The 18,591-nt window shown below is 47.2% G+C and overlaps 1 protein-coding gene across 11 annotated transcripts in view; it reads right to left on the reverse strand.

Annotated features, from left to right (window-relative positions):
* Nucleotides 1-599: 599 nt before the first annotated feature.
* PATJ (PATJ crumbs cell polarity complex component) overlaps nt 600-18,591 on the reverse strand; it is a 302,489-nt gene continuing 284,497 nt past the window's right edge. For 5 of the 11 annotated variants that reach the window (XR_011438911.1, XM_023642013.2, XM_023642011.2 and 2 more), the window contains 3 exons: nt 9,920-10,026; nt 6,816-6,939; nt 600-2,713 (listed from right to left, as the gene is read on the reverse strand). Coding sequence is in view for 8 of the 11 variants with exons in the window: in XM_023642013.2 (XP_023497781.2) it covers nt 2,567-2,713; nt 6,816-6,939; nt 9,920-10,026 (378 nt within the window). In the remaining 3 variants the exon portion in view is untranslated. The remainder of the gene's footprint in view (nt 2,714-6,815; nt 6,940-9,919; nt 10,027-18,591) is intronic. The other 6 variants (XR_011438912.1, XM_070267564.1, XM_023642015.2 and 3 more) reach the window with 3 other exon arrangements.

The raw sequence follows: 18,591 nt of genomic DNA on the forward strand, positions 1-18,591 counted from the left end.
CGGGCCGGCCCCCTTACTACCCCTTTCTAACTGAAGAAACTAAAGCACAGGGCGACTGAACAACTTGGACAGGCCACATGGCTAGTGAGTCAGGATTCGAACTCAGGTAGGGTGACGCGAGGACACGCCCTCTGGGCTACATACTGGCTCCCTTGTAAAGCATCTATTCTAATGCCTGACAACACAGGTGACAATACGTGAGATAGCTTCTAATGGACCTCAGATTTTAATAGGACACTGGAAAACTTTGTGAAAAGTTGGATTTTTTTTTCTATGAGGGAACAAAATAGCTGAATAAAAACCAAAATCAGATGCAGAAATTAAACTTTTTCTTATATAATAAGACGCCATTTGCTCCTCAGGCAACTACATTTATTTAGAATCTTTGGAGACATCTCACACATATGGACATTCAGCAATTTATTTTTCCTGGTTTACTTTCCTCTCATGCTAACTCCAACAAGTGATATCACTACGATACATAAATGGCCCAAAAGATGAGGCCAAAACGATATGTGTGGCTATGAGAGAACTACTCCTTTTACAAATTCCCATCTTCATATCCCCTTAGCTTGTCAGAAAGTTCTGATGCAAAGAAGTGTTTTTGACAAGGCAATTATTTATTAGTCATGCAAGCAGACAGAACCAGTTATGAGAAGCACTGCTTCTGTCAATTTACAGCAGCACGGAGTATAAAGCATCACAATTTCTTTATCAATAGACATTTAGTAGCATGACCTGAAAGGATAAATGTGTAAAGAAACACAACGTGTTATTTCAAAATGTGTATTTAATGGCCGTTCCAACAAAATCAAGCAGAATCACATTTCAAAAGTATTACATACACACATATATATATATATATATTTTTAAGGTGCATTTTCAAGTTTTATTTGGGCTTCATTTCTTCTTGGCTGCCTGAGGTGTTCTTGCGGATAAAATTAACATAGAACGTTCTGAGGCTGATAGCTTCTCATGCATTGAAAGACAAGATCCTAACACCACCACATATTTTGGATACATTAGAATTTCCAAAAGCCGTGTGTAATTTAAAAAAACTTAATGCCAGTCATGAAAGACATTTTCAACACAAGATTTAGGCACTCAAAACTTTGGAAGAGCCACAAAATATTCCAACAAGAGTTAATGCACTTCATGATCACATCTACTCAAAGATTATTCTCAATTAAAATCTATCTTTCCCATTATATTTTGATAATTACTGTGCACCATCTGCAGCATTGCGTTTTAGTTAAATAATGCTGAACTACGTCTATTACTGATCCTGGTGCTCATCCTTCATGGCACATTTTTTACAGCAGAGCCTATAGAACTCACTGATAAGCATCTCCCTCCTCTTCCTGCTGGTACCTGAATAAGGAGGCCCCTGACCAACTTTATACTTGTATTTTCTGCTGTAGTTGCTTTCTTAGCATGCAAAATTTCAAGAAATGGGATGCTCCCGGGAGACCAGGAAACATGATCCAAGTGTTTCCAGCACGGGCTCCTAGGCTCAGTTCATTTGCTCAGTCGCGTTGTGGCTAAGCACGTCACTCCATCTACATTCCTGCAGTCTACGCTGCTTGACTGACGGGTACGGAGCCGAGGAGAAGGAGACTCACATTTGTCACTCTACTTGGCACCAGGCCAAGGCCATCTACACCTCGTCTGACTTGAGGCAAAGCTTGCTGATCTCTGGAGCTTCCTCCGCCTCGTCTGAAGACGGAGGGGTGGGAATGACGCTCGCCTACTGAGACGCCATCAACTCCAGGTGCACTTCTTGGAATTGAACAGAATGTGGCATTGTTAGAATTCAGAACACGTTCCTGTTGAGAATAAGGTGCATTTGTTCAGTGGTATGGATTTGTGTAGCTAAGAAAACAATTAGAAAGCCTTTCAGAATTTTCAGATTACAGTCTGCAAATTGACTCATCATAATCACCAATGACTAACTTATAAAGATCTATCCAGAGAAATGAATTTGAGAGTTATCTGACCGTAAGTTGTTCAGAAGAGAGCACAGTAATTTCCCACAGGAGAATCTGGTGTTTCATCGTGAGGATCACTGGGAAGTTAATTACACTGCTAATGTTTCTGGTGTACTGGAGGAGACATTAGCATGAGTAAATTACGAGCGAGATGACAAGTTGCTTAACATTTGTTTCTGTTCACTGGGTGAGACGAGGCTGTCGTGAAGCCTCTGTATGAGTTGGGATGGGGAGAAAAGCGCATAAGGAATGAGAGGTTGTTAACTTCAGTTTCGGCGCACATAATCAATCAGAACTGGTTACTACTACTTGATAAACATCGACGTTAAATGCAAAACAGGTAAGACTCACTCAAGTTTTAGAAATTAACCTCATCACGAGGTAACAGAAGCTGGGAAATATTAGGGAGGCGACTGTTGGTTTGGGACATTTACATGAAACCTCAGCCATCCCTCCTGAGCTGAGGGGACAGCAGCGAGAAGGAAGGTGGATTCTAGCTGAGGCTGCTTTCCGTCCTCTTTCAGAACTGCATCCTCGGTGACAGTCTGCAACACCTGTCTTGCGATCAGGACCCAGGCTCACGACAGCACCGTTAAGACTACAGTCCCTCTCTGGCGTTTCAGAATGGCCACAGCTTGCTCGTGAGTAACGCCTTCCAGAGTCTCACCGTTAACGGCTAAAATCTGGTCACCTCGCTTCAGTCGGCCGTCACCTGCAGCTGCTCCCTACAAACCAGAAACATTCCAGTTTAGCCCGGGGCTCGTCAATCGCTATCCAAATCACATGAGAACCTCTACCTTGTGTCTGGTGTGCAAATTAAAAGAATAACTTTAAAAACTACCAACTAAAGTTGCTCTAAGCAATGTTTTTAAGTTCTGTTATTTGACAATGGGTGAATGGTAACCATAATTATGCACTGTTTAAATAACAAACAAGTATTAAAGTGCTGGCATTCATATTTCTTTTAACAAGTAGGAGCTTAACTCAATATTCAGTACTGAATGCCATTTGAATGTCCCATCGTGTCACATTCATGCATACGTAATCCACAAACTAAGGCAGGACCCAGTCTGGTGCTAGTCTTATTGGCGCCAATGCGTCATTGTATCTGGTTCCCACTGCATAACTAAGCTCTCAGCACTGAGGTGATCTGTCAAAAGAAGCCTAGCCTCTGGGTGGGTGAACTGCGTGGCGTGTGAATTTTATCTCAGGAAAGCTGTTCTCTATAAAAATACACAAACATGTAGCATCTCTGAAATTTTGCAGTATCATATTTAGAAGCTCCAACTTTATCTTTGATCATCTAAATGGGTTTCTAAATGACCACTTTCCCTATATGCCCAGCCATGCATGGCTCCTCAAAATGGCACAAAGCAAGTGAGGGCTTTTTCATCCTAAAGCTGAGTATCTAAGAATGCCGTGGTATTACTAGAAATATTTGGGACTGGTCAGGGAAGACAAGACCTAGAAAATGATTCACAGGCAGCTTTCTCCATCTGTTGGGGTCACTGTGGAAAAGCCTTGAAAAGTTAGTGCCAGAGGTCCTTTAAACGATGTTCCACTAGTGGGGAAACTAAGGCCCAGAGGCACCAAGTCCCTGAGGGACTCGCTCAGAAGCCGAGCGATGAGGCGCGGACGCTCCAGGGACCTCTGTCCCATGCAGCGTGGGTCCTGAGGTGGCAGGAGGATTATCTGGAATTTCTGGAATGAAGAATATTCAAAACCAGGTCTATACTGGGGGAAAATAGCAAAACTAAATAACATGCAACTTCACTCAGATCTTTTTTTCTTTTAGGGAGGGTGTTAACTGCACTAAATCAGGATTAAACAAGTAACCCTAATGGAGAGAATCAGAGTCACTAGGTAACTGGATTTTATCAGGCTTCTATGCTCAGATTTAAGGGCCTCAGTAAACCTCAGGCATCCGCGTAGTTTTTATGCTCTATTTCAGGCATTGCTGTGCTTACTGACGATGACTTCCTGACCTGCACGTCACCTCCTGCTTTCTCAACGTGGCACTTGTGGACAAAGCAAGGAAGGAAGAAAGAGGTGTTCACAGACAGGCCTGCACCTGGCTGGGAAATGTGGCTTCACGCAGCCTGCTGTGTGAGCTGGCCTGTCACTCAGCCTTCCCTGATGCCGGAACACGGGCATCTCCCATCGACTGTTCCCTGTGCTCAGGATGACCGTGTGGCAGCTGGTGTTTACTCAGTGATGGGGGGTATAATAAAGTGAAGCTCCAGTGATGATCGGACCCATGCTTTCAGAGGCTCTGAAACACCCCTCCACTTTCAGGGTTGTTGAAATCTTTAAGCCAATCTCTTGCTGGCTTATGGTAAAATTCGGCTGCTGAGGGGACTACGAGCGAAGGTTCTCTTATCAAAGTCTGGAGTTCCCAACTGAACACCTGAAAGAAAATGGAAGGTCCCGACAGCCTGATAATCAGATCGACCGAGTCTCACACACCGTGCACGCCCCGAGGGCGGGGATGCGTCACATTGTGGGGGCAAAACACCGTGATGGGCCGAGTTAGTGTCCTAGCTGAGCAAGAGACTTAATGAAGGTTTAGGACACAGAAAGGTCACATAAAAATCCACACCTGTGGACATCTGCGATCCAGAGACCTAAGCAAATATTTTTAAGGAGATACGTTCAGTGTTAAAAAACATGAAAAACATACACCTATAGTTCCCAGATCTTCAGAATTCCTAGGGGCGAAAGCTCAGCTCAGTGTCAGAATCTGTTTTAGAAAGTCTTCACCATCAAAAAAGAAAAATCTCATTTGCTAGTTTTTGGTTTATTGATTCTCTACAGAAAACCTCTAAATTTGGATATATTGGCTTACTCTAACAAAAAGAGGAGAAAAAGTCATTAAACTAATTCTTACTATAGTAAACTCTAGAGAACCATCTAAGTTATAATAATGGTAGCAATTATTTGCCTTGGAAGACTGACTGAACTGAGGGGGCCTTAGCTAGGGCTTTAGAACTTTTTCTTTTGTTAATTCAGGGCTTTTCACTTTTAGGTGTGGCTCACTTTACAAAAAAGGTCCATTCCTTAAAAAATGAAGCATACCAAGGATATTCAGTGTTTGTGACCGTCTTCCTGCTCGCACAGGTGCTTCCTAAATGAGCACTTCCAGTTGGGACCTTGGAAAGGGCACCCGATATGAGCTGCAGTCCTTTCAGATCCCACTACTGAGGTCCCAATAGGATTTGAGGTGGTTTCTTTTAAAAAATCCACCAGCAATGCACGGCCATTCCACTCCGGCTGTGTGTTCCGGTGCCCCGGCAAAGGTGCGTGACTCCGGCCCCCGTCTACGTGTGGGTGCAGCAAGGTGCCGCTGGGCAGTCTGCAGAACTCTGGGCTCCGGGTCAAAACCTCAGAGGCCCACCCGTCCTCTCTCTGGACTGCAGCTGCTCAACCCACAGTTGTGAGGTGAGATGACTACAAACATTCTGGACGCCCTTCCGGAGGTGAAGGCAGGCGGGCAGAACTCGCTAACACATGGGGCTGAGTCTGCAGCCTGTCCACCATCCTTACTACATGGCTGCCTCCTGTAAAAGCAGAGTATGTATGATAATGCCCCAAAGAATGATCATCACAACTACTTATGGCGCCTTCTTGGGAAAAGGAGGGTCTGTAGGTGGCCCACCCACCGTGGCAGTTATAGACGGGCAGCACGGTCGTCCGAGGTGCTTCTGGTCTGCTGGCCCGCTTTCCGTTAGCCCACCTCCAGGTCAGCAGATGCGTGCTGGGAATGACGTGCTGTCTTACAGGCACCCTCGCAGGATGGAAACAGACGGGCAGTCTGCAGGGGTCTAATGTGCTCCGGAAGCACCTGCCAAGTGACCTTAGGATCGTGCTCGGGTCTCGGTCAGGCCCAACTGACAGGTGATGGGGTCTGCTAGGGTGGGGGCCACCTTGTGAGTAGGGTACAGTATGGCTTTCCAGAAAGAGACAGAAGCTATCTTATGTCTTCTTTCGAAGACCTTCATTTCTTTAGGAAAATAAAGCAGTGGGAAGCAATCTGATCAATGAATGACTGACCGTGATAAAACCAATAAATAAATAAAGGAATAAAGAGGAATAAAGTTGTAATATCAATACTAATACTTTTCAGAGATCTTCAAAATGTATAAGAAAACTAAATTCCAACTTTAAACATCACAATGGAGTTAAAAATAACTTATCTAAGAGCCACCTAGAGGCAGCAGCAGGGCTGCACGCCACGACCTGGGTATTAATTAAATAGGATTTATGGAAACATTTAATTCCTAAAAAACACTCTATCATCCAGTCTTAGTGTAGCCTCTCAGGCTGATCCTAAAGCACTTGGCGGAGGACTGGAAAAGAGAAAGTGCCATAAGCTACACAGCATCCCGGCGTTTTGGTGTCGGGCAGCCCAATGCTGCACTGAGCGGCGGCTGGCTCACAGCTTGTGGCACAGACCTCTGGCGTCTGTTCTCTTTTCTTAAGGGAGAAAGCCACATCTTTGGTCTCGCCCAGGACAAGACTTCCAAGGCCAGCTTCCAAAGAGCGTGGCACTGCCCTTTATACTGTGTTGCCGAAGGAAGACCTTCCTTAAAATCCGTTAGCATCTACTTTTGTGACAGGGTCCAAAGAACATTACACCTCTTGTGCCTCTGATATTATCACACAACTCTTCTTTCGCTAGTCTGGTGCGGGAATTTCCTAGAAGATTCAGATGAAGTAAGCATACATCACACGCCCAGGGACAGCCAAAGCACAGCACAGCAAAGCACTTGAGAAAATCTCACCTAGGTTTGATAAGAAAACAAAAGGACAGTAAAAAGGAAAAAATACCTTTGCAAATATAGTCTTGACATAAATTGGCAGGTCTCCATGGGGACTTCCATAACCCCCTACAATACTCAACCCCAACCCGTCAGAGCCTTTCTCCAAGGCAATGGTCTTAGGCGGAGGCGTTCTGAAAACACAATGCACGCCGTTTAGTTCAGGAAGAGGCACTGCAGGGACGTCACTCTAACAGAAGGACACAGACTGAGAGAGACTTTCATACCGCGAAACTGCGGAGGCTCGAGTATCAAATCAAACACTCCGAGAGCAAGCTCATTTTTAAATTTCCCACCTCATGCCGCACTAACGACCAACACTGATGACGTTTCAGGAAGTTCTCTTACATAAAGCTCACTGTTTTCTAATTAAAAATAAAGCCATGATGCTGAAATTGTCACAGTACCTTCTGTGTGCTTAGTTCTAACTCTCAGAGTTTGAAGCAGAGTGAACTGTGCTGACGCCCCTGAGGAAGGCGCATGGGGACGGAGGCGGGGCCACCCCGAGCCCGGCACAGACTGTCGTCTGCAGGTGGCCTCTGTCCACCACGGGTGACGGCAGCCCGGCAGCTCAGTATTCCTGCCTGGACCCTCGCACCCCCTGGGGTGGGAGCTCCCTCTTCCAGCCCCCTCCACTGAGCAGCTTTCCCGACTCCCTCAGAGAGTGAGCCACACAGTCTGCTGTGCTCCCTCTGCTCCTGGTCCCGACTTCCACACGGCACTCAAGTCTATGGGGATTACTGGACCATCCTTCTCCTCTGCCAGACTCGGAACCCCGTGAGTCTCAGTCCTCTGAGTATACCCGGCACTGCGCATGCTGCCTGTCACAAACTCAGGATCATGACTGTGCAAAGGAGAGCTGAAATCCAGGAGAAGAGAGAAACCGAGGTGAAGCCAAATGGGTAACACCCAGCGTTTCAAATGCGGAATTTGGATTTCAAAGGCTCGTCCAGTGTGGAAGTCTTCTCTCTCGAAACAACATGGCTCAAAATTAAACCACCCACGTGGGTTCAAGCAGTTAAGTCTAAGCTTACGCCAGTTTCCTATCCCAGGTGTGGCTGTCGGAAGGGTGGGAGCCTAAGGGAGCTCTGGTACCCAGACCCTGTCGTCCGCATGTGCACAGAGGTCCGTCTGTGTGCTGGCAGCACCGCTGGTCGTGCGGCAGCCTGTGTATCCGAGCGGCAGAGCCCTCCGATACGAACTCAACACTCATGTGTTTAGAGAAATTTGCAAAAGTGGGACATGAGTAATCTGTGAAGATGTGGTTCTGTCTGACTAGGATATTCTTCCCTGTCCCCCTTGTCAATTCGGCCTGGCTTATTTTAGGCTTAGTTTTCAGATGGTTCACACTGACACCACTTCTTGATGACGGACTCACGGATTGTTCATAGCCGGCAACCACTGTTCTGAACGCCACCCCTGCTTTTGCCAATTGTTTTAAAACTCAGCTGAAGCATTCGTGCCCCCAGGCACAGTCCCTCGTGAGTCATGCCCCTCAGCTTCCTCAGCTCTCTCCTGTACCAAGGACGGATGGGGCTGTGTTTCTAGTTCTCTGGAGCTCCCTGAGGACTGGGGCAATGCCTTCCCCTACGTTTCTAAGTCTGAATCCTCAGGACCCTGCCCTTGCACAGCGTCCAGCCTTTGGAAGGGTCAGTGACCATCTGCTGGACTAATGACGAGTGCCCCCGAGGTGGAGCGGCAATGACGTCATGGACAGGCTCTACCTTTCACCACCTGCTGGCCGTGTAAATGCTCAGTAAGGGCCCCTGGCTAGACGTGAACTCGATCGTGTTTCCTCTTTCACCCACAGCCCCATTCCCAAGGATATTGAAATGGAACCTAGAAGTCCAAAGCCATTGTTGCAGAGCCCCTGGGGGTCACCACATCAGGAGAGACCTTCCCGACTGTGCCCGTTCACAGCCAGAGCCCCGCTTCCGGGCGAGAGGGAGGAGTCAGCTCCACCGTCCACTGGTCACCTCACTGGAGTCGCCGCCATTTAACTCACATTTTTAATTGGTTTAATGTACTTTCACATAGAAGACTAGTAAAAAATCTATCTCCAAATGTTAACACTTGGACTCTAAGTGATTTTCCATTGTTTATGCTAGTGGCTCCCAACCTGCCAGGAGCTGTGGAATCACAGCAAAGAGGCCAGGCTTACAAGGGCATCTCTGTGTCCCACGCGCCTGAAAGGATGTCAAATGCGTCCTCTCGTCCTACAAGGGCCCTGAGTCTTTTAAGGGAAGGGCCACTGTAACTTGAAAATGTTATACTTTCACGTATTTGCCATATTTTAATAGCATGCATTCCTCAATTTCATAATGAGGAAAAAGTAAAATGAGCTTAGTTTTATATTCTTTCCTCCAGAAAAACAAACTCAAAGATGTCACTTAAGCTGATGAACTTTCAGGAAAAAGTTGGGAACGGCTGTGATCATCAGATCCTCCAATAAGCTACCACCGTTTACTGAGCACCTGCTGGTGACCAGGCCCGGTGGGACCCAGAGGAGAAACTCCAGGCAGCGTTTCTCGAAGGACAGACGCTCTGCCTGGATCCTCTCCCTAGCTGAAAAATCTCCCTGGAGAATGCAGTGTAGACCACCCACTCAGAATCTCTGAGAAAGGGGCCAGGGCAATCGGCATTTTTAAATATGCTCTTTACCTTATTCTTATGCACATTCCAGTTTGAGAAACTCTGCTTGAATGAGCAACTTTAGCTGCACTGACTGGCATTAATGACGAATACCAGCAAGTATAACAAGATTTAACCCCAGAACAAGATTTCAGCTTAGAAAACTGAGGGAAGCTGATTCCTTGTGTAATAAAGCAGGGTGCCCCTGGGCTATAAATGTGGGGTTTCTTAGGGGAGAAGGCACAGGCACGGTGTCAAAGTGACCAGCTGGAGCATGTGCAGGCCCTGCAACAAGCCTGTTCAGAACTCACACGTGGAATGTGCTTGTGAGAAATTCAGAGACCCTGGTGCTTCCCTGGGGATCCTCCAGCGTCGGAGAGGCACTGTGCGCTGTCCCACTCCTCTCCATCAACACAATCCGTAAAAGGGCTCCCTGAGCTTTGCCCACACACGGAACAGGCACTCCACATCTCGGATACTCACTCCGTGTCATCCGGATGGTGCTCGGCACTGGGTGAACCGAGGTGGTAGCCCGCAGACATGTTTTCAAGCTGAGTGGCTATGGCGCTTATATTGGTATCTGCCACAACCTGCGGGAAGAATGAGCACAAGACAACGCATCGCAAGTCAGAGGAGAACCCAAGACCCAGGCTACCCCCAGAGGCCAGCTCTCAGTGCGCATCATATGCAACCGATCCGCAGCGTGTGGCACCGCAGGTTATTTGTCTTTCAGCTGCTTCTTCATTTGCCTTCTGTGACACCACAGTGACAAAGCCGCAGCTCTCAGTCCTGGAGCTCATCTTCTCCATCTCAACAGAGCCCCTTGGTCACTGCGTCTCATGAATTTAAACACCATCTGTGCAAGTGTAAGGATAATTCCCGAATCTGTTTCTCCAGCACCATCTCTTACTTAACGCCAATCCAAACATCCACTCACAAGCTTGACGTCTCTACTCGGGCGTCCAGTAGGTATCTCAAATGCAGCGTGTCCAGCACGGAGCAGCGCCCTCCCCACCCCCTACACTCCCGGAGCCTTCCTCACGTCAGGTAATCGCAACTTCATTCTTTCAGTTTGCAAACACCTGGCGTCATCCTTGACCACTCTTTCTCTCACAACCCACATTCAAGCCTCATAAAATCCTGTTGGTCTTTCTACAAAACCACCTCTTGCCTGTGTTTCACACTAGCCCCCTCCCTGGTGGCCCCGCAGCCTACAGCCCGCAGACTGTTTCCCTCCTCCACCTGAAGCTGCCCAGAGGACCCCCACTCCCTCAGGTCACAAGCTGAGTCTGCACTTGGAGCTGCGCCTGCCCCGTCCCGTCCCTGCTGGGTCTCCTGACCACCTCCTGTGTTCACGCTGGTCCTCTAAAGGCCAGACCACCCCGCCTCAGCACTCGAGACGGCTGCACCTCTGCCTGGAACACTCTGCACGGCCAGCGCTTCCCCCTCAGGTCTTCAGTGGCCTTCCCAGCCCCTCTAACTAAAACCTCCACTCCCGCACGCAGCCCAGCCGCCCACCTCTCCCTGCCTGGTGTCTCCTTCCTACTGCCATCACCAAGGGGCTGTATGGGTCTCATTTCCTGCCTGTCACTTCCCATTGGAACGTGAGGCAGGTCTGTCTGCTTGTTCACTACGGTGCCCCCATTGTGCACGCAGAGCAGAGCTGGCATACAGCAGGTGTTCAATGAACATCTGGTGAGTGAAAGAAAGAACGAACATCTGACTCCCTCTGATTTGCCTTTTAAATGGTCACCAAGAAAAGTACAGTAGAATAAAGCCATTTAAACATCCACTGGGGGCCAACCCTGTGGCTGAGTGGTTAAGTTCGTGCGCTGTGCTTTGGCAGCCCAGGATTTCGCTGGTTCGGATCCTGGGCGCGGACATGGCACTGCTCATCAAGCCATGCTGAGGTGGTGTCCCACATGCCACAACTGGAAGGACCCACAACTAAAACTATACAACTAAGGACCGGGGGACTTTGGGGAGAAAATGGAAAAATAAAATCTTTAAAAAAAAAACCCCCAAAACATCCACTGTATCTTCCTCAAATAACATCCCAAAGCATTCACAAGAGACACAGCGTAGCTCTGACAGCCCAAACCAGGACATGAACGAAGCTCCGGAGCTGTTTCTCCCCAGGGAATGAGGCTCTGCCTGCTGCAGCTTCCACCTCTGTTAAGCGGCATCATAAAAGCCTGCCTTGTCTGCCCACCCTGAGTGGTCTCCCAACCCAGCTCATTATCAGAGCTCCTTTCTCAAAAGTTGGTGGGACCTCTGCTTCTGATCAAGGTGCTAACACTCAGTGCACAGGGACGGTGACGGGCTGGACCTGACTGCAGTTTCAGAACCAGCCCACAGAGGGCGCGGCCGGCCCGACGGCTCAGCTCAGCCGCATCTGTCACAGAGTGTTTAGAGCAGAGAAAGCAAAGGGCCGACTGGTAGGAACACCCTTTGGGTGAAGCATCCTATTCTGGGGGAAACACTGCTATGTACAAGTTATAGGATCTTCTGGAAATACCCTCATATAAAGAATGACTGAATGAATTGGGGGAATATTTAGGATAAGAGACCGAGGAAGTCAGATTCTCCCTGACCACAGAGCCCTCCACTCACACAGCCCTCTCTGTCCTCCCTCACAGTGAATGTACTGGAGTGGTCTTTGCATGTGACCTCTGTAATCTACCTCCTCTTGACCCACACCAGCCTCATAAATCCACTCCAGTGCAGCTCCCATCCCGCGGCCCAGACTTCCACAACCCACACTTTCTGGCTTTCTTCCTGCAGCTGGGGCCCACTTCCCACTTGCACATGAGGGGTCCAGGTGACGCATAGCCACATTCCCACAGCTTTAAACCAACAGCATGCTGACGTGCCCCAGTCTGTGATATCCAAACACCAGTTAACATCTGCATTTTAATGTCTCAAGGTGATGAGGACCTGACATCAGTTCCCCTACATTAAACCCAGCACATATGGGGTTAAAACCAAAGCACTCCTTCTCTGCTTGCTCCCTGGGTTCCAGGCTCCAGAATCCACCATCCCCACTAGTCGCCATGGAGACAAGAGCCAAGGTGGCCCACCTGCAAATGCCCTTATCATCCTCCTCCCTGTAAGCAGCCTCCCACGGCTGAACACAGGTTGGCAGGAAAGTGCCCAAGGCCACAGGCTCCCCCCATCCCTACCAGTGGCCACATTCCTCACAAACCTTTAAAACCCCTGCCTCCCCTCTTTCAGGGAGATGAGAGGAAAGGAGACAAATTTGAGGGCTCATTCTCATCTCCTGGCTGATGTTACCTGAAATAAAAACCCTTTCCTTGCCATAAGCCTGTTGTCCAGTTTTTACTTGACCCCTCTTGTGTGGTGGGTAGGGAACCTGTTTGTAGGCGCTAGCAAAAGGTTTACTAAAATTAATACTCCAAACTCTTTTTGAGGAAGATTAGCCCTGAGCTAAGTACTGCCAGTCCTTCTCTTTTTTGCTGTGGAAGCCTGGTCCTGAGCTAACATCCGTGCCCATCTTCCTCTACTTTATATGTGGGATGCCTGCCATAGCATGGCGTGCCAAGCAGTGCCATGTCCACAACCGGGATCCGAACCAGTGAACCCCGGACCGCTGAGAAGTGAAATGTGCACACTTAACCACTGTGCCACCAGGCCGGCCCCTGCACTCCAAAATCTTGATCCAACAACCAAATCCCCTCAATTCACTTGACAAGAGGTTTTCACCTATTGAGGTATACGGGGTAAAGTAACTATTTGGGCTCAAAACTGATTCGGCTTGAACTAAAAAGCCTGACTTATGGCCTGTCAAACATACATTGTACTCTGCTTAACCATCAAAGTCAAGAACGTACTCTCTTAAGATGAGAATGCAGACTGCCCCTCCTACGCCATATTGGCAAGGCCGGGATTAGTGCCTCTCCTGACATCAGGGTCATGTTGACCTGCTAATTTGCAACTGAACACCTGTTTGAAGTTCTGATGAAAATGTATCCCGGGTGTGTTTAACGTACATTCTTTGTTCTAAAAAGATATAAGACCGTACTGAAACCCATGCTTTTCTGGAACGCTTTCTAAGGCCTTCCTGGGTTATAATCTTCATTCTGGCTCATAATAAACTCAGCTTATTCTCTTAGCTCATAATAAACTCAGCTTATTCTCTTACCTATAGGATAGTTATTGGTTATTTTGCGTCGACACACTTTTCCTCCTTTTGGTAGATGGCTCCTCCAGCTGCCTAATTAGAAATCTACGAGGTATAATATTGAAAATACTTGATTGCTGGCTGGTGACTGTCCAATTGGAAAGGATCTAACTGTACAGGGGCTTAGTCTCTGAATAGCAACCCGATGCCTCCCTCCCTTCCTCACCTGCCACTGGAATCCACCACCAGGTCCTCTGATGCCAGCTCCAAAAGACGTCTCCAATCTGTTGACTTTTCATCTCTACGGCGACCTCCTGATTCAATCCATCCTCGTCAACTGCCTTTTACCTGGAATCCCCTCACCCTCCTCCAGTCTCTCCTACACAACAGCCAGTTATCTTTATAAATATAACATGGACAAGGGCACTCCCCTGCTTAAAACCTTTCAGCGGTCTCTCTCTGTTCTTGGAACAAAATTCAGACTCCATAATTGGTCACACGAAGGTTCTCCCCCAGGCCCGCCCTCTCATCCCATCTCCTCGTCCCAGTGTGCCCCGCATTCCAGTTCCCTGGGCCCGGAAGCCACCTGCCACAGCCCAGTCGGCCTGGCCCCGGGGTCAGCTGGAAAGTCACTTGTGTCATACAAGCTTCTTTGACTGCCCGTGTTTATATTAATTTCTCCTGTTTCTCTCTCCACAGCATGCTCAAAGTGTTCCTCACAAATTGTGCCGACACATATTTGTGTGACTGTTAGCTCTCTTTCCCACCCAATCGCAGGATCACGAGGCTAAGGACTCTTCTCAGCATCAACGTGCCTGGCACACAGCAGTTGCCTAGGGAGTATTTGCGGAGAGAAGGAATGACTCTAAAACCTGCCTAAGGAATGGGGATCATGGGACTCAGTCTTCTGAATTTCCACAGAACAGAGGCAGACTGACAGAGGTTACAAGGAGATTGGTCGTGGGTCCTTTCAAGGGAAAAAACCCTAATAATTCAGCAGGTACAGAACGGCATGGCACAGCTTCTGGGATGTGAGCATCCAGCAAGGCCAGTGGGATGTGGGGAGAGGATTCCTACACACGGTGGGGCTTTGGACAGGCATGCTCAGCCGACCGTGAAACAGACCATCCACTACAGGGTTGGGGAGGAAAGTCAGTAAAATATTGTTTCTTCTAAGGTGCCTTCAAAAGCCAAGATCTGATGGCAATCTGCTCCCTCCTTCACTCGCTCATTTATTCAATATATGACAGCGTCACAACCACTGAATGTAAGAGCAATTACTTGCTGCTAAGTACCCTTCTGGGTCCCTACAGAGGGAGGTACCGTTATTATTCCCATATTACAGACAGAGGAACCTGGAGCAGAGAGGTTAAGTAACTTTCCCAAGGTCAGTTAAGGAGTGAAGCCTGGATTCAAATGCATACCGGTTCACTCTAGAATCACATGCGGTCCGTGGCAGACCATCCGGTGTGAAGGTACAGACCTGCCACTTGGTGGGCACAGAGTTTACAGTCTAGACATGGAGACTGACAGAGGTGACAAGGAGAGGCAGAGGGGCAGAGAGGCAGTCGAACCAGCAGCAGCAAGCAGCATGGGAGGTCATCATAGCTTGTGCTTGGCAACCAGTCGGAAAACCACCCCCTCCCCTGACCCAGGTACCACCAGGAGAAGGCTGGGGGTGTGGGGGGGTCCACACCCACGGATGTTCTAGGAGGATAGCTTTTAATGTTAGAAAGAAAACGCACTTTCAAGAGTCCATGAAATCAGTCATGTAAGTTGTGAAACCGGTCATATAGTTCTATTTGGGTAAAAACTGAATTTTTTTTATTTAACTAGAAAAATGTAAAAACATTTCTATCTTAAAGAAAAACTCACATCTCTCCAAAACATGAAGGCCTCTTGCTTACCCCTTAACCCTGAAATAAAAAAGGGGCTCCCACCCACTGATAATATTAGATTCTAGAGACCCACCTAGCATCCTTGGAGCTGTCCAGGCCCAGGCTCATTTTGTAGGAATGGAAGCCAAGGGGCTGGATGGGAAAAGCAAAGGATTTTTACCCACAGCTTGGTCTTTTGCAGGAAGACAAGGAGAGCAGCAGTCTGTCACCTCCAGAATGACTTTCCAGTCACTTACAGCCAAAGGCATTTGCATCAACCATCCTGGTCTCAGAGTTGACTGGTGTTCCCAGAGACTGACCTGCAAGAGGGGACAATCTGATCGCGGAAGGGTGTGTATGTTCAGCTGGATACAAGCTCAAGGAATGTAGTCTGCGAGTCTTGGCCCAACCCTGCATCTGAGGGTTCCCCCCATCAACACCAGGGACTGAGCGACGTGGAGGGAAGGCTGGGAGAGGTCTATGTGTATGTTTGTAAAAAGAGGGAAGACAAACAGGCTAATAGGATGTTCGCTCACTTTTTAAAGTAAATCTTGAACTCCTGGGTACAGACCTCTGTGGTAGGCTCTGAGGATAGGGACGGGAGCAGAGGAAACCGAGGGAAGGCACATGTGGTCTCCACTCTCCAACGGGCTCAGAATCGATGTCATCTAGTGTGGGGGGCAGACGTGGACACACGCCGTGCAAAGTGGAGGGAGGAGAGGGGAGGACAGGATTCCCGGGGAAGGCAGGGTCGCTCTGAGGTCCTTAGATGATGGGTACTGAGGCCAGTGCGACGTGAATATGTGGTTTAAGAGCTGTGGTGCTGGGCTCCTTGGACTGGCCAGGGCCAGCTCCAGCTCTCACGATCTGCAGCTCACGGTCTGGCTGCTACACTCCTCGGATCAGCAACCTGTCCTCTCACCCCTCATTCCCAGGGACCTGGAGGTGTGGCAGATGTCCTCTGCTCACCACTCACCTTTCCAAACCATTAACCTGGTTCAACACTTGTGGGTCTTTTAAACTTATGTTCCTCCCTATTGCTGCACACAGTGTCGCTATAGACACCTTGGGTGGATCTTTAAGGCAGATAACGAGATAACAGAACTGCCGGGTGATGGGTATAAACATAATAAATTTAACAGACGTTCCTAAACTGCCAAGTGGTTGCACCAGTTTAAACTCTCCCCATGCATTTAATGACAGTACTTTCTATCCTCATGTCCTCCCCAAACTTGTTAGGATCAAACATTTAATGAATGCCCACCTGAGGAGAGGGAGGCCACTGACCTGAAGAATAAAATATCTTGGGATAAATTTAACCAAGGAAGTGAAAGATCTATACAATGAAAACTACAAGACTTTCCTGAAAGAAATTGATGACGACATAAAGAGACGGAAAGGCATTCCACGCACATGGATTGGAAGAACAAACATAGTTAAAATGTGCATACTACCTAAAGCATTCTATAGATTCAATGCAATCTCAAGCAGAATCCCAAAGACATTCTTCACAGAAATAGAACAAAGAATCCTAAAATTCATATGGGGCAACAAAAGACCCCGAATTGCTAAAGCAATCCTGAGAAAAAAGAACAAAGCTGGAGGCATCACAATCCCTGACTTCAAAACTTACTACAAAGCTACAGTAATCAAAACAGCATGGGACTGGTACAAAAACAGGCACACAGATCAACGGAACAGAATTGAAAGCCCAGAAATAAAACCACACATCTATGGACAGCTAATCTTCGAGAAAGGAGCTGAGGGCATACAATGGAGAAAGGAAAGTCTCCTCAACAAATGATGCTGGGAAAACTGCACAGCCACATGTGAAAGAATGAAAATAGACCATTCCTTTAAGCCATTCACAAAAATAAACTCAAAATGGATCAATGACTTAAAGGTAAGACCAGAAATCATAAGACTTCTAGCAGAAAATATAGGCAGTACACCCTTTGACACCAGTCTTAAAAGGATCTTTTCAGACACCATGTCTTCTCAGACAAGGAAAACAATAGACAGAATAAACAAATGGAACTTCATCAAACTAAAGAGCTTCTACAAGGCAAGGGAAAACAGGATTGAAACAAAAACACAACCCACCAACTGGGAAAAAATATTTGCAAATCATATCTCTGACAAAGGCTTAATCTCCATAATATATAAAGAACTCACACAATTCAACAACAAGAGATTAAACAACCCAATCAAAAAATGGGCAGAGGAGATGAACAGACATTTCTCCAAAGAAGATATACGGATGGCCAATAGGCACATGAAAAGATGCTCATCATCAGTGATCATCAGGGACATGCAAATCAAAACTACACTAAGATATCACCTTATACCCATTAGAATGGCTAAAATAACCAAAAGAAAAAAAAACAAATGTTGGAGAGGATGTGGAGAAAAAGGAACCCTCATACACTGCTGGTGGGAATGCAAACTGGTACAGCCACTATGGAAAACAGTATGGAGATTTCTCAAAAAGTTAAAAACAGAAATACCATATGACCCAGCCATCCCACTACTGGGTATCTATATCCAAAGAACTTGAAATCAGCAATTTAAAGAGATTCATGTACCCCTATGTTCATTGCAGCATTATTCACAATAGCCAAGACATGGAAGCAACCCAAGTGTCCACTGACTGATGAATGGATAAAGAAGATGGGGTATATATGTACAATGGAATACTACTCAGCCATAAAAAAGGATACAATCGTCCTATTCACAACAACATGGATGGACCTTGAGGGTATTATGTTAAGTGAAATAAGCCAGACAGTGAAAGACAATCGTTGTATGACTCCACTCATATGTAGAAGATAAACAAACACGTGGACAAAGAGAACAGATTAGTGGTTACCAGGAGAAAGGGGGGTGGGCACAAAAGGTGAAGTGGTGCACCTTCAATATGACTGACAAATAATAATGTACAACTGAAATTTCGCAAGGATGTAAACTATCATAATCTCAATTAAGAAAAAAATGGCCAGGGAATTACATTTTGGAGAATTGAGAAGTTGAAACATCTTCCAGATAAGTTAGGATGTTACAATGCACAAAAGCTTGAGCTCCCTGCTCAGAACTTTCTGGAGCTGCTGATCCTGTGAAGGAGTAAGACCAGCCCTTAG

The sequence above is a fragment of the Equus caballus genome, chromosome 5 (assembly GCF_041296265.1).
Source record: "Equus caballus isolate H_3958 breed thoroughbred chromosome 5, TB-T2T, whole genome shotgun sequence".
In the NCBI taxonomy this organism is placed as follows: Eukaryota; Metazoa; Chordata; class Mammalia; order Perissodactyla; family Equidae; genus Equus; species Equus caballus.